The sequence below is a fragment of the Leptinotarsa decemlineata genome, unplaced genomic scaffold (genome assembly GCF_025532065.1).
Source record: "Leptinotarsa decemlineata unplaced genomic scaffold, Ldec_3_MD MMD2_tig00002159_RagTag_RagTag, whole genome shotgun sequence".
Lineage (NCBI taxonomy): Eukaryota > Metazoa > Arthropoda > Insecta > Coleoptera > Chrysomelidae > Leptinotarsa > Leptinotarsa decemlineata.
This window is the reverse complement of record NW_027412574.1, coordinates 6,681,436-6,699,169: the sequence shown is the minus strand read 5'-3', so window position 1 is coordinate 6,699,169 and position 17,734 is coordinate 6,681,436. Positions and strand designations below refer to the sequence as shown.

The 17,734-nt window shown below is 34.4% G+C and overlaps 1 protein-coding gene across 1 annotated transcript in view; it reads left to right on the top strand.

Moving 5' to 3' along the window:
• The window catches only part of LOC111511012 (organic cation transporter protein-like), a 76,680-nt gene extending 68,107 nt beyond the window's left edge, over positions 1-8,573 (top strand). Inside the window, exons 8-9 of the mRNA XM_074177147.1 lie at positions 2,546-3,049; positions 8,298-8,573. Coding sequence (XP_074033248.1) covers positions 2,546-3,049; positions 8,298-8,432 — 639 coding nt within the window. The 3' untranslated portion in view covers positions 8,433-8,573. The remainder of the gene's footprint in view (positions 1-2,545; positions 3,050-8,297) is intronic.
• Positions 8,574-17,734: the final 9,161 nt, after the last annotated feature.

Sequence of the window (17,734 nt, the reverse complement as noted above, 5' to 3'; positions counted from 1 at the left end):
TATCACAAAGAACTGGCCAATTGAGTTTGTCACAATGCTTGGATTTCTTCACAAAAGAAAAAACCCTGGATAGAGATGAAAAGCCAACCTGTTCGAGGTGCAAGGAAAGAAGAAAATGTACAAAGTCTCTATCAATCCATAAGTTTTTCCGTATTTTAGTATTTCATTTAAAAAGATTCTCTACAACGGAAAGATTCAGAGACAAAATGAATGTTGCCATTGAGTTTTCTTTAGAAGGATTAGATATGAGCAATTATGAAGCAATTATGTCGTTACAATCAATATGCCCTTTCGAATCACATTGGGACTACTTACAACGGGCATTATAGTGGCACGTGGAATGAATACAATGATTCACACGTGTCCCTAATTTCACCAAAATCGCTTGTGTGTAAGGAGGCATATGTCCTCTTTTATGAACAGGAGGGAACAGAGCAGCACTCTTGAGAAGTTTTTTTTACTTCTCTCTTTCAATAAGCTAAATTCTGTTAATTGATTTGTATTTCAATTTCTGGATTGGTTGTTAGGTATAGACCCAGAAGACTAGCATATTCTTCATCACGGTCAGGAATTCTGGTTGGCTCATTTATAATCTGAGTGAGTCCGCTGCTTAGTACAAAAGCCCTAGCTTCGCAACCTTGTTCATCGTTGATATTTGAAAATTTGAGCCATTCGATATTGTGGACATTGAAATCACTGAGTATGAAAATTTCGGAACTGGGATTATTGATTTGCAGAAAGTCAATGGTGTTTGCAAGTAATGAGAATAGTGCCCTATATTGTGTATCGCTGGGTGGTCGATAATTAAAGCATATGAATTTAGTGATCGTCTGTGATATTATTTTAAACGATTCGTTTGATAATTTTATTTCATATAAACATATGGGATATTGAATGAAACTTCATAATTAATTATGAATCGACACCTCACTCTACTATTTTTGTCTACCTTGTATTTTCCAAATGAATTAGAATAATAATCTTGAACTATGTACCAGTTTGTATCTCCCTGAATGTCACGTGATGTGTGGGTACATAAAAAATAATTACGTCCGGCGTGGGGTGCCAATATTTTACCATCTATATATTAACTAACTTACTTCAGATTTCACGAATCCCCACAAAAAAAACCAGGGGTGTCATATCAGGTAATCTAGTGGGTCTTTCTAAGGACGACGTTTGCCTATTCACAGGTCTCAATAATTTTCATCTTGCTACTTTCGAACCAGTCTTTCGTAATAAAGATGGAATTTGCTTTTTTAGTTAGTACTTACCTTCAAAAGAAATCTGACGAAATGTTATGATATTTAACACATAATTTTATAAGTTATTGTGCTATGAGTGACACTACTTTTGTTATTTTCAAAATAATGGATCGAAAACAATTTCGTGTTTTAATTTTACACTACTTCTTGATGGAAAAATATCGTTTAAGCTAAGCAATGGCTTGAAACGTGTTATAAAGACTCCGCTCCATCAGAAACAATAATTAAATGTTGGTTTGCTAACTTCAAACGTAGTTGTAGAGACACCGATGACGCAGAGCGCAGTGGACGTCCAAATGAGGCAGTAACTAACACCAGATAACATAAAAAAAATCCACAAAATCATTTTGTATAATCAAAAAGTGAAATTACATGAGTTAGCAGACTTCGTAAGGATATCAAAAGAACGTGTTGGCTTTATATTGCAAGAGCATTTGACTATGAGGAAGCTCTGTTCAAAGTGGGTGCCGCGGGAGCTCACTGTTGACCAAAAACAAGAACGTCTTATTGATGATTCTGAGCAGTGTTTGGCCATGTTTGAACATGGCCGAAACATGGATCCACTACTTCACTCCAGAATCAACACGATCGATATCTGAGTGGAGAGCAACTGGTGAATCTCGTCCAAAGTGCAAGAAAGCACAACAATCGCCTGGAAAGGTTATGGCCCCGGTATTTTGAGATGTGCGTGGTGTAATATTCATTGACTATATTTAGAAGGGAAATACCTTCAACAGTGAATATTATAAAGCGTTATTAGAGCGTTTGAAAGCTGAAGTTACAAAGAAATGACCACATATGACAAAAAAATGTTTGTTTCATCAAAACAACGCACCGTGTGACGATAAAATTTCGAAATTTTTGTTAACACGTCTATTTATATATTATAGGGCAAGTCAAGTTTTCAGTGGAACAACATTTATAAAACGTTTTTCAAGGTATGTTGGCTTACCAAACTCTTCAAAATCAATATAAGTGACATGGACATATTAACTTCATATAAAGTATTCTTTGACTGCTAAAATACGATTATCATTACAATTCATTCCATTGAGACTGATACAAATAAATATATTCAAAGAGAGGAATTGGTGAAAAATCTAAACGCCAGATATACACTTTTACTAACTTCTCTTGCTCATGCCCTATTTTTTCACTGTCTGAAAATGTTTGTTTCTGGTACTTAGCATCACTAGCATTGACAAAATGAAAATCCAAATATGTAGGTAATCGTTTTCTAAAAATTTTATAACTGTACTATTCTCTTTTTGATTTTTCAGGACGGAGAACCAGACAGCCAAAGGGAAGACACCCTAACTATTATCAAACAAATGATGAAATCACGAAAACTGGTTATTAGATTCATGTTGATTATTTTCATATGGGGAGTGATTACTTTCGTATTTTATGGACTTTCCGTCAATTCCACAAGTCTTGGCGGAAATAAATATTTAAATTTCGCTCTCGTCAGTCTGGTGGAAATACCAGGATTTACAATTTCATGGATCTGTATTCGCAAACTTGGCAGAAGGATATCACTAGCTGGATCCCTATTACTTTGTGGAGTTACCTGCACATTAACGATCTTTATCAATACAGTAACAAGTAACTGGGCAGTTGCAACCATGTTTCTAGTTGGAAAACTTGGAGCCACATCAGCTTCTGGAGTAATTTATGTTTATTCTGCCGAAATAATCCCTACAGTAATAAGAAGTGGAGGAGTAGGAACAGCTTCAGCAGTAGCTCGTATTGGAGCGATTTTAGCACCATATGCTCCTTTTCTGGTGAATATATATTTCTGATAATGATGAAACGTCACTCATCTCATACAGATTGCTATTCAAAATCGAGTCTATGCATGGAAATCTCGTAAACAGTATGCAGTATGCAGTAACAGAGTTAGATAGTATGCTAATTAATGACAAAGTTGCTACTATTTAATGATACCGAAAAATAAAAACTATTTTTTTTTTCTGAGATATACTGAAAAAGAAACGAACATTTTTAAATAATTTTTGAGGTATTTTCTTCGTTTGCAGGAATATTTCAAATCTGTTCACATTTTGCCTCAGCAAACATTGTTTATACGGGGTCTTGAGGTACCCTGAACTTTGAAATTTTGAATAAGGACTGATATTATCATAGCAATTTTTCAATCGTAACTGTTTATATATTATCAAGAAATTGAAGTTTTTTCCATATTCTACCGAAATTACAATTATTCTATCCATTAACGGCCAAGGCCATGAAAATGATTGAATTTTGAAATGTTTTCATTGAAAGACATATAAAAAAAATCAATTAAGACTAATTTACCATAAACAAAGATATCAAATCATTTTAACAAAAAAAAACGTAGGTGCCTATACGCACCTTTATTTTAAAGTAGCATATAGGTCTATTCATTCAACAGATAATAAAAACTAGGTGTACAAAGATAAATACATATGGAAATTTTCAAAACAATCTGGATACAGATGCAATTTGCATTTTTTACAGAAGTAAATTGTGTTACTTATGCATTGTCTACGTTTTTTCGCGTCTCTCAGTATAATATGTCCAATATTATCAAACCGTAAATCATTTGGTAAAGCCTTTTACTTTTTCGCTGAACTTTAGTAATATAGTAGCTATTTCTGAACGAGACACAAGTTGGGAAACTTTCAATGCATTTGCAATCTTATAAATTTTCCAGCTATTTACAATCACGCTGTCGATCATGTTAATAAATAATGGCCACCACCACTTCTTACCCCTTATTCTGATACGGTAGTTGGCAATACCATTGTTTATGGTAATTTTGAATATTAGCTGATGATGAACTTATATAGGTTCGAAACATGTACTGATGATGACATTAAATTGTAGAGACGACTTTGAGTTTCTATTCTTCGCAAAAAAGAGTTATGGTTTTGAAAAAAAATATTAAGTCTTGAAATATTCCTTAGGTATATAAGAAACATTTGGTCCCTACGTGTGACTCAAGATGGGTGAAGAAATGATAGGGAAGTAACTTGGTTTGGAATCTTTTAATTTTTAATTTTCATTTCTTGTTAATAATTTTTGAATTTCCATCTCGTGTTAATAGTTCAATTTTTTCATTTCTTGGTTGATGCTTGTATTTTATTATATTGTAATTTCAGTTTTTTTTTGCTTGATATAATTGTTATTTGTCAGCTGACCTTTTTAATTTTTACAAATTCTTTCAGGGATTTCAAATCAATTTATATCAATATATATCCGAACTAATGAAATATGATAGGGAACATTGAAGCAATTGAGTGATAATTTAAACTCAAATCCCTTCAGGAAAGCAATACCCTTTTTACAGTCGATCACTTGCACCCATTTTGTCATATATTTATAAATATTTCTATCTGTTTCATTTAAACACATAATATGCTAATGTGAAATCCTCCAATCAGCTTTATGTGATTTATTTTCAGCTTTAGTCCATTTCAATTTAATTCTAACTACTCCATGGGAAATGAAAAATAATCATTGTGTTCTGTAGATATTATGTGTTCTGTATCCTAGAAATATTGAATTTTCAAATGCGGAATAAAAGATAATTTTGAAAAGTTGATAGAACTTCAAATAGAAATCAACTCAAAATTATTAAATGATATTTTTATATAAACACCAAATCAATAAAAAAAAACGAAATCAAAATTAGGTACGAAACAAATTACTACATGGGTTGAAAAGTCTCGGGTCAAACTCATAGATTTCTGTTGAAATTTCATGATATTTTACTCAGAAGTTTGTGAGTTATTGTGCTAAGAGTGACTCTACTTTTGTTATTTTCAAAATAATGGATCAAGAAGAATTTCGTGTTATAATTTCATACTGCTTCATCCAGAAACAACAATCAACAATTTGTTTGCTGACTTCTATCGAAAAGTGAAGTTGCCTGATTTAGATAACATTGTAAAGATATCAAAAGGACGTGTTGGCTTTATATCGCATGAGTATTTGCCTATGAGATAGCTCTGTTCAAAGTGGGTGCCGCGCGAGCGAGGATCAAAAACAAAAACGTCTTGAATGTTTCTGAGCAGTGTCTGGCCATGTTTAAACATAACAAACCGTCGATATGTGACAATGGATGAAACATCACTTCACTCCAGAAGGCAACTCAGAGACGGCTGGTGTCTTCACCTCATCGTCTGAGCCTACTCATCCCTAGATCCTGAAAAACCCTGAATAACTACCAGTATGATTATCAAACCGGCAAATCGATTGATTCAGCATTAAATAACCTTATAGAGAAAATCTCCCAATCCCTTGACAATAAGGAGATTGCGGTTGCTGCATTTTTCGATATTGAAGGAGCTTTTGACAATGCACTACCTAAATCTATAGAATCGTCTCTGGCTAGGAAAGGTAAAGAATCGATCACAACTGGCTGGATCTATGGCATGCTGGTAAACAGAACTGCAATTACGACTCTTCAAGGCGAGGCTATTAGGTTCAGGGTCACCAGAGGCTACTCTCAAGGTAAGGTACTATCTTCCCTTCTGTGGTCGCTTCTGATGGATAGTCTGCTTCATGCCCTCGGCAGAAGAAAAGTAGATCTACAAGCTTATGCAGATGACCTCGGCATCAAGGTCCACGTCGGCAAGGATAGCTTGCAATATCCTCCGAAGCACGATGGACGTTGTTCACAATTGGTGCCTGAGGGAACAGATGTCTGTCAACTCCACCAAAACTGTGATAATCCCCTTCACCGGAAGGAGAAAATTGGACTATTTGACGCCACTTTCCCTCAATGGTGAGTTTATTCCATTTCCAACGAAGGTGAAATGTCTTGGCATTGTCCTTGATATAAAACTCAGCTGGAATGCTCTCTTGAAAAAAGTTTTACACAAAGCCAGACTGTTTCTATGGACATGTAGAGGGATTTCTGGTAAACTTCGGGGTTTAGGTCCCAAACAAATCCATTGGATTCATGTGATGATTGTCAGACCAATGATCACTTATGGTGCAATTGCCTGGTGGCCGAAGGCTTTACAGAAAACGGCTCAGGCAAAGCTCTCTGGCTTTCAGAGACAGGTTTGTCTGGCCATCAGTGGTGCCATCAGTACCACATCAGTGCAACAGACTGTTGATTATTGACACTGGAAGTCGCAGCATTCTGGAAATCACCTCTGACTTTATGCACTTCATGCCTACGAACTTCCTTATAAAGTACTGCTCCCGAGTAGAGAGGAGTGGCTCCTCCGGAAGAAGGAAATATTAAAAGCAGATAGTTGTTGGTTCACAGATGGATCAAAAACACCTTCCGGTTATGGCGCAGGTGTTTTCAGTCGCAGACCCAGGACAGAGATATCAACCTGCCTAGAAACCATGCGACTGTATTTTAAGCGAAAATTTACGCTATTGAATTGTGTGCGGATAGATTGGAACAATCCAACTTCACACACAAGTCGAAAAAATATTCCCTTTGACAGTCAAGCGGCGTTGGAAGCTATTGGCTCCTACCGAGCAACGTCTAAATTGGTAGCAAATTGCCAAAAACGACTCTCCTCGATAGGAAAAATTGAAGATTGTCTCTGGTATGGATTCCTGGCCATACTGGCCTGAAAGGCAATGAGGCTGCTGACTCCCATGCAAAAGAGGGTGTCGCAAATAGTTTCATCGGACCAGAACCTGTCATTGGCATTGCTTTAGGCTTTGCCAAACGAAGATTGAACACCTGGATGGCAAGAAGATTTATGGACAGAATCTTCTAGGATTGGCTCATTCCAAGACGTTTATTCACCATTCGAAGCTCGATACCAAAAGTTGTTGGACTATAGTAGGGATGAACTACGACGACATTTGAATCATTATATGCAGAGACTCGGACTGTCGCAACTGAAACGTTCGGAGGTTACATTAATTGAACTTCGAATTGCTCCCATATCCACCGTATTAGCCAGATTTGACTTCCGGATTTACTGCAGACTTCAAAAAAAATGCTCACCGGTGGGAAATTCTGCTCAGATGGAGAGGTTATTGCTGAAACTGAGGCCTATTTTAAGGCAAAAGATAAATCGTTCTACAAAAGTGGTATTCAAATGTTAGAGCGGCGCTGGAATGATTGTGTGGCTCTTGATGGAGATTACGTTGATGAATAAAGCCAATTTTGAATAATCAAAAACGCTTTTTTTCTAGGCCTGGGACTTTTTAGCCCTTGTGTAGGTACTTACAATATTTAATAGATATTTTTGTTCGAAATCTCGAGAAAACATTAATTGATTTTGGGTGTTCACAAAAGTAAAGTTTGAAATTTTTGAGTTGATTTCTTTTGAAGTCAAATGATTTCCTGAATAACGTTTCATTTCGTTATTTTAAGTTAGTTAATGGTACGGAATGGCCAGACAATTATATGCATGCTCCTAAATTTGACCAAGGTTTTGAAATGATTTACTATCCAGTTCAAATAACGAAGTCATTCCCTGGGAGGTCCTCAGAAGTAGTTCCATTATTGATTTTTGTTTCGAAGGTTTTTGTCTCTAACTTCATTTGAAATCAGAATATTTTTCAATGAAAAATGCAGTTTTTCGTGACCTTTTTCAAAAAAAACCTCGTATAATATTTATTATAACATTAGTACATTATTGAAGAGAACAAAATCCGCTTGGAACTCTTGGTACTATATATGATTTAACTGCGAGGTGCGAGAATGAAGGTTATACATCAAAGTCTCAGTAACGGCTAAGTCAGTCGTTGCTGATATTTCGCACTGAAGATGTCTACCGTTATAGAAGACGAAACGTTTGGTACTACAAGTTCCATTCGACCACGTCCTACGAGCCCAGAGTTGGTTCTCTTCAATCGTGACTCCGGCGTGGAAGCCTATACACCAACCTCAAAGTTGTTTTTAATGTATATTATAATGATGGTACTAAAGCATCGTAGAGAAATCACTCTTTGCATTTATTTGAAGAATTCATGTACCTACATAAAAATGAAGAGAAATTGGTAGTAACAGCAAAAATTAAAATATGTTCATTATTCTTCTCTGCAAATTAATAATTTTTGTTCCAGAGTCTATTCTACAACCCTTTACCGATGATTGTGTTTGGTGGATTGGCAATTTCAGCTGGTATTTTGGCAATGAACTTACCTGAGACCCGTGGAATTAAGTTACCAGAGACCGTGGAAGAAGCAAAAAATATATAAGTGATACATACATATTTTTACCGTTTCAGTTTGCGATGTCATGTTCGAAAACAATCTTTCGGAATCATATAAATAATTTCAAAAAGTATTGCGTGCAGATAATCTCAGTCATGTAGTACATTAAATATTACCGAAAATCAACCACTGTTATAATTTTTATGAAATTATTTCGATATAAATTTGTTTCAATCTCAGAAATCTTCTGGAGAATTGTGCGAGTCTAATGAATATTCAACAGGAACAATCTATTCTAAGCGGACAGTTGGTAATATAATGTATTCATGCTGGACATTGCTTATACTATGGGGAATCGAAAAAATTGAAGAAAAATTGAAATCGGTTGTACCCATGAACTCATGCAATAAAAGGAACGATAGTTTCAACAACAACTTGGGAGTGACTGATTTGTTTAGAGAAAATGTTGCAAATGATATAAGTAATAGTCCAAGGACACTGCAACCCGTATATACGAGAAAACCTATCCTGAATTTTGAAAAGCATATACCTACTAATACCTTAAGGAAAAAATTATTGATATAAGTATTCATTGAGTGGGTTATTTGATAATGAAATAATTTACAATGATCCTCATTCAAACTGAAACGATAGTGCATTACTCGTCACTAAGGAGGCACAATCAACATTTTTCTCAACAAAAAATTGAATTCGGGACCTTCTGAGAAAGAAATATTAGTTTCATGTGAAACTTGCTTCAAATAATGAAAATAATAAAGTTCATCTTTAATCCATCCCTCATAAATTCTTTCATTTTTGAAAATTCAGAGAGAACGACATTAAACTGTGTCAAAGCTACTTTCCGGATTTTGGGCCGTGATCTGAAAGTTTTTATGCCTGAAATTTTCGTCTTCTACTGCGGTAGAGAGAATCAAAGGCGATGAGGTAACGGTCGAAGTGCTCGAGTTGTTCTCAACACAGAAACTACGATGTTGGAATTGGTCTTCGGTTTTATTCATCATTGGTAAACGTTACTTCGTTTTTCTCGATTGAATCAAATGACCTTGTGTGTGTACGAAAAAGAACAGGAAGCCAGATTTTCTCATGTCGATTGTATCTTTCTTTCTATTGAAACTATCCGGATACTATATTGCCTCTCAAGTTTTTTGAGGCTGATATCCTCAAGAGTGTGGATATCAGCCTCACTACCGGGACACCTGGTGCTAAGACATTCACAATGGTGTAATATTAGTCAACATTCAATCGTTGCTGAGACTTCTAAATATAACCTTCGTCTTCGTAGTCAACGCACATATCACTGATAATGTCTGCCGCAGTAGCAGACGAAATTTTTGATACTACAGGTTCCATTCGACCATGGCCTACTAGCCCGGATTTTGTTCTCTTCGGAAATCTGTAACTACCTACCTATACTACTATTTTGGAAATGAATACAATAATGACTAATATCAATCTAATCTACATAGCTTTGTTGATGTGTTAAGAATCACACGTTAAAAGGTAAGACCTCGTTAGTGCTTAGCTCGCACAAGTTTCTCAACTTCTGAGAGTTATCGTTCGTATGAGGGCGACAGATGATTAACGGAAAAACAGATTTTAAACAGATATCAAAACGGCCAGTGAAATGCTAAACTTTCTCGTCATTTATCACAATTCCCTCCTAAACACCTTCTTTGGTTTATCTTCCATATTGAACCATTGAAATTCATAGGTGGCATACTTGCCAGTAACATAACTCTCATTTCCAACCATATTTTTAGAGATATATATTATGAAAATGGTCCCCAGATTTTATGCTAATTACAGTATTCACCTTACGATCCATAGTACATCTGCCTCGGGGCCTGGTCCGGTGGATTAGGTCCTTTCTGAAAGGCAGAACATTTCAGGTCCGAGTTGAAGGAACTCTGTCTTCCGTCAGGGAAATCGAACCTGGAGTGCCTCAAGGAGCTGTGCTGTCTCCACTACTGTACAGCCTTTACGTGAGCGACCTTCCGAGGTTCGATCACGTGAAGGTTTCGCTTTACGCCGATCATACGGCTCTCCTCGCTTCTTCCATGGGTCGAGCGTTGGCGGTCGTCTGAATGCAACGCGCATTGGACGACCTCGAACGCTGGTACCTTGACTGGAAAATTCGAGTGAATCCAGAAAAAACTCAGGCGATAGACTTGGGGAGACGTAAATTTTCTCCAGACACAAGGGTCACGATTTCAGACAGGAAGATCAAATGGCAAACGCAAGTTAAGTACCTAGGCCTTTGGGTAGACAGCCGACTCACCTGGGCAAATCACATTGATTATATTAAGAGCAAAGTGCAGATGAGGAAAGCTTAACTCTTGTTAAGAGTAATGACAGTAATAAGAGTATGACAGTCTGATGGTGTGGTTATATGTGAGTGAATGAAAGGTATACTTCCTGGATTATTAACAATTGACTCTATTTTTGAGGTTGATTTTTCAATTTTTCTTCGCCAGCTTCGAGAACAATATTGAAAGTTTGTCGTTGAATTCTTATTTGCATAACTCTCTGGTAAATTATTGGTCATGGCGCACATGGTATTAAAAATGCTTCCATTGTATTCGTTTTCTGTGGCGTCCGTTTCTGTACTAGTTCTTTTCTATATAAATCGCTTTTTATTGATCTCCGGTCTCTTCTTTTTTGTACTGATTCTATATATTTGAGGATAGTATCGTTTTTTTCTTCGCATCGAAAAGTAATACTCCGTTCAAAGCTCACATTTTCAGTCGATCTATTTATAGTGGTCTCATTTACCGCAATTTCTCCTTTCGTTTCAGAACAAACACTTACATTGGTCATTCTGACCCTATTTGACATGTATCATATCAGAAATTCCATAAGCTTTTTAATATTTCCAGGGTCGAATGTCGGTACTTGCTAGTCCAGTTATTGTTGTTTTTTCTTTAGCACTTGTCTGAGACCATCTCGCAACTTCTTCCATAAATTCTTTGCTTCTTTTACTATAACAAGAGAGTAATTAATCAAATGCTAGAATGCAAATACCATTTTGTAATATATATATATATATATATATATATATATATATATATATATATATATATATATATATATATATATATATATATATATATATATATATATATAAATCGATTTAATTCGTGAGGTTGCAGTCAATAGCTGGGCTGTTACAAAGAAAACTCTTTGTTATATGTCAAGCTTTCGGTATATTTCACACCTTCGTCAGGACAACTACAATAATAAGATTATAAATCTTGTAAAAAATATATAAATATGGAGAACTTACTAACGTGAGAATAAAATATAAAATGGTTCAAAAACAGATAGAAAAACATTAATAAATGACAGTTGATAAAAATTTTGGCTGACAATGTCAAGTGGGAAAATTCTGAATGATACTCGAATTACTAGATTTTTTATTTTCTTTATCATATTTCAGTAGGTACGTGTAAATTTTGCTAAGACTATCAATATCAGTTCGTTTATTCATTGAATGTTCTTCGTTATTAATATGTATCATTTCCAAAAATATTCTTTTCGTTGTGTTGGTTTCTCTATCTAAAATATTTGGATTTTCAAAATTCATTTTATGATCCTCCGAATTAACATGTTCTGTTAATGCACAAGAATTAACATTTCGTCTACAGTCGCTCTTATGGGAAGTGATGCGACTACTTAGAGGTCTAGATGTTTGTCCTATATATGTTTTAGAACAATCCATACAAGAAATTTTGTACATACATACAATCCATACAATCTTGTATGGATTGTTCTAAAACATATATAGGACAAACATCTAGACCTCTAAGTAGTCGCATCACTTCCCATAAGAGCGACTGTAGACGAAATGTTAATTCTTGTGCATTAACAGAACATGTTAATTCGGAGGATCATAAAATGAATTTTGAAAATCCAAATATTTTAGATAGAGAAACCAATACAACGAAAAGAATATTTTTGGAAATGATACATATTAATAACGAAGAACATTCAATGAATAAACGAACTGATATTGATAGTCTTAGCAAAATTTACACGTACCTACTGAAATATGATAAAGAAAATAAAAAATCTAGTAATTCGAGTATCATTCAGAATTTTCCCACTTGACATTGTCAGCCAAAATTTTTATCAACTGTCATTTATTAATGTTTTTCTATCTGTTTTTGAACCATTTTATATTTTATTCTCACGTTAGTAAGTTCTCCATATTTATATATTTTTTACAAGATATATAATCTTATTATTGTAGTTGTCCTGACGAAGGTGTGAAATATACCGAAAGCTTGACATATAACAAAGAGTTTTCTTTGTAACAGCCCAGCTATTGACTGCAACCTCACGAATTAAATCGATTTATAGTTAATCCAGTCACTAATTATTCTGTTATATATATATATATATATATATATATATATATATATATATATATATATATATATATATATATATATATAATCAAACAATATTTGACGTGTCTAATACCTTATCTATTTTTTAGATACATGGCATCAGGAATTTCTTTTAGGTCTATGGCCTACAGTTACAGAATGGGTGATATAACAATCTCTGAAATTGTAGAAGTTTGTGACGCCTTATGGAACCATCTTCGACTAATGATGTTGAATGAAATTGAAGGAAATATTGCCAACGGTTTTAAATATATCTGTCAATTTGATCATTGTATATTACTGAAGTTTTTTCCCCAACACCAAATCGTTATTTTCAACACCTCGACACGTGTTTCGATCACTAAGTGATTATCTTCCAGAAGAAGAATAATCTTCCAGTGATCGAAACACGTGTCGAGATGTTAAAAATAACGATTTGGTGTTGGGGAAAAAACTGCTGTAATATTCATTACTACACCAAAGGTTCCAAACAGTGGATCGCATAAGTTGATCATTGTATTGGAGCAATTGACGTTAAGCAGGTATCAATGAAGGCACCACCTAATTCCGTTACTACTTTCTTCATTTATCAATTTAAATCTACCACCAGAAGAACCATTATACCCGGATAGAATAAATATGTCTTATTTACTTATAGGAGACGAAGCATTTACTTTACTCCATAATTTAATGCCCGCACATCTCCAAAGTAGAAAAACTAGAATTTATAATTACCGTATTTCCATAGCACGTCAAGTGGTCGAGAATGCTTTTGGCATATTCAGTTTTCAGAAAGCTATTTCGACTGCCGCGTTGAATTAGTAAATAAAATTGTCAAAGCTATATGTGTTCTTCATAATTTTTTCTTTAATGATGTCTCTTACGATATGAGAGAAGATGATATTGAATTCTTAGATCCAAATCAATTAAGACCTTTGGTTCATTGTGGCTTGAAATATTCTAATGAAAGCTTCTTCATAAGAAAGAAATATTGCAAATATTTTAATACTCGAGGAGCTGTCTTTTGGCAAGCAACACGTGTACCATATTTTTTATTGTAAAAATGTCAGCGGAATACAGAACTGAAAATTGAATAATGAATATTACTCATCTGATTAGGAAATTCAACCATTAGATTAGATTTTGAGATGAAATAAATTGTAGTATCTCCAAAAATCCTTCCCATCTTTAGTAAGTATGAATATCTACCCCATCTTTTTCTGTAAAATTGTGTAAAAATGTGGTCAGTGCGATTACCTCACATTATGCTTTATAATGAATGAAGAAAATATTTCACATGTCATCTGGTAAATCACATTCCTTCCTGTATCTTTCAGTTCATTATTTTTATAGTCTTCTTCATCAACTTTCCAGAAGCACATGCATTTTCTTACACTTTCGATGAAATGTTTCATTTTTTAATAATATAGACAGTGAATGAGAAATTAATGAAGAATGCAATCAAACACAACAGAACAGAATGGAAAACTAACCTCACTTCGTGAATCACGAATTCATTCACTTGTGTCGATGGAAATATAAGAATATAAAGGGTACAAATATAAGAGTAAAATATCGCTCAAACCAGCGTTAATATACACCTCTACGTCTATGTTAAAATACACCTCTACGATATAGCTATATATCTAGTTCAGTAGGTACGTTTCGCTTCAATCATAACAATGATTAGCGATATTTTTGTAGTATATGACATATAATATATTGTCGCAACTCAGTACTCGCTTGGCTTATTAACGAGAGGAGTTTATTCGCTGTTTCACCCATCCAGCATTCATCCAAATAATGAAAAAACTCATTTGAAAACTCAATTAGATATTTATCGTAACGAAACGGGAAAAATACTTCAGGAATAAACTCACACTCAAATCTTAATCAAAAATACAATAAATCACCAAAAACTTACATTATGCTGCCACCCAGCAGGATCGAAGAAAAGGAGACGTGCTACATTGCTGGAACTTTTTCTAAAGATTATTAGATACCTACTGAATGAATTTCTCAATACTGTCTGTTCATGATCTTGACCTTCCCTCAATATCCATGAAGATTTATACGCTGACATTGCAACTTTGATCAGGTCACTGTACTGAGGTAAAATGCACAGCATGCAATCTGTGCCAAGTTTGCGTATTTGGAGATTGTTTTATATTCTATATCCTGTGATCGGAACAATTTCGATGTCTATGAACTTGAAATATTAAAAGATGGAATTCTGAATACCGATTGTTTTTGTTTTAGAACATCTTTTTGGAACATCTTTCAATTCATGAATTCGTTTAAGTGCATTTGAATTATTTCATGATTATTTTTCATATTTGACAATATATCAAAGTATATATCTCCTTGCGTTGCTACCTTTGAGTAATTTTCGGGCTGTAATCTGCCTCTTGACACAACACTTCGGAAATGTGACTTTCGGTAATATCGTTTTACCATTTGTTATTGGGGAAAAAATAACCACATTTGGGTAAATAAAAAAATGTTTCTTTATTTTTTTGTTGCTAACAAAATCGTAACACTTCAATTATGTACAAGTAAACTGATTTTCATTCTATATACACTGCGTTCATAATAAAATTAATAACAGAATTAGTATTTTATTTCTATTAGAAGATAAATTTGAAATTTGATCGATTTTACTGTCCTGTGAAAATTTACTGTTCTTTGTTCGTTTGTGTTTCTCATTGGGTGTTTAATTTTGTGAAAAAAAACATTCTACTGATATATAAATTCAAAGGGGTTGATAAAACTTTTACATTTTCCACAAAACAAAACATTTCACAGTATACTCATTTATAATGTTTGTGTGTATACTTACATATATTAGATATAATGAGCGATAACAGGTACAGTGGATATAAAACATTCTTAAATGTATACTATGTGACACATCCTTTTTTTAGATCCTCACATTTCAATAGAAAAATATATTGTTTTATCATAAAGTACGCACTTTTTCCATTTTCTACAAGATAATTTTCTTATATATCATGGAATTTCGAAACAAACAGAACTTCCATAAACCAAATTTACAGTTACCAAATTGGCGTCTTCGAAAGATAACGTTCACTACACAATTCATCTCTTGATGCCAACTCATTTGGTTGAACGTCGAGAAGATTTAAACAAAACAAAAATCATGGCTGTTTGTTGGATCCTCCTGAATCATAAAGTATGCACCGTAAATGTATCTAATCGCATAAAAATCTTCCGCTAGCAGCTGATATTCAAATTTCAAAAATAACATCGAACTCAAACTATAGAAATGAACACACTAAATTATATTTTTCATACTGAGTTATACAATCACGTGCTCTGATCTAGAGTGATCAGTCGACAATGACATTCTTTCGGTCAAGATTTCTGCAGTTTCCCATCAAACAAGTATGACCTTGAAGTTCAAGAGTAACGCAATCATAACTTTCGATACAAGTGAACTGGGTCGAGTCTACAAGTGAATTGTGGCACTACATTAAATTAGAAAATGAACCAAGCTTACATAAAAGATAGTTTTGAGTGTCGTTCAAAGTCTGTATTCCACCATAAAGTGTCTTAAACTGAGATGACAGATATAACTCTATTTTTCCATGTATAATGTGTGTAAAAGGGGCCTCATCAGGGTATCTGTTTGATGTTAATTAATTTGGGATAAATTTTCTTTCAGCATTCAAAAAAAAACATCAAAATAGTGCCTGAAATATAAAACTTTTCGAAAATCAAAATTTGTTTGCTATCCAAGTTGTCCCAAGTTGTCCTGGGGGTATTTCAATATACTGATTGACTATCAGGAAGATGTCACCTCAACGGAGCTTGTGATGTGATCTCCCACCTGATTAGTAATTTTTTCTTCAAAACACAAACATCATTCTGGGAAAGAAAAGGTTAGACGATAGAGAAAATGCATACGATATTGTCACAAACCTGGATTCAAAGTGAAACCTCACAGAATTTCGAAACTGTTTTGCAAACAAAAATAATATCAAAATGTTCTTTACCCACTTCATCGAATAACTGAACGAAAACAACAATTGTAGTCCTGATTAATAATATGTTTGTCATTAACCAGCTGTCGCCCCCTATGAACGACAACCCTCAGAAGAAGAAACTTAGCGAGTTAAGGATCAACGAGGTCGTGCTTTCAAAAGTGCAATTCCTTGCTCGGAATCAAGGAACTGAAGAGGATATTTATCACATCACCTGTTTTCACTTATCTTCAAGAAAAAACAATTATTCTGAACTATGATGGAAGGCATCAAATTTGTCTTATCTCGAAAACAAAATAGACTACTTCAGTCAGATGCTGGTAATACCAGGAGATGGTTTCAGTCATCTAACTTGGTTACCGAAACACGCATCGACAGACTGCATTCTGGTTCCGGTGAGGAAAAAGCGTTCTCAATAGATGTTATCTTAGTACCTATCAAAAAGGAGAGAAAATGTTACAATTACTTTGTCAACTGAAAAATATAAGAAGTCAAAAACTTGAAAGAATATTTTGATGCTGTGAATATACCCTCTCCTAGATTTATTCTAGATACTTGAAAGTATCACACCGGGTGTTTATCAAATATGCGGCAAAAAATCAACGGACTATTCCTTGGACTATGCTGAGGATATTTTGTCCTGTGATGATTTTTGATGGGGCGCTTTGTTTCGAAGATACGGATACAATAACAATTTTCGTAATTTCAAATTATCAACGTAACCGAAATAAAAGTATAGCGTATTGCACTGAACCTACCAAGTAATAAAAAATCTAACAATTCCGGATGATTGCTGGGTGTAAAGCAATCAGAAACGATCCTGGTGTTTTTTGAAAGAGTTCGGGAGTCAGTGAGAGGAAGATTCTGGCATCCGAGCGGGGAGTAGTCATTTTCAACAGTTCTTGTACATTAAGAAACTCTACATGTAATTTTT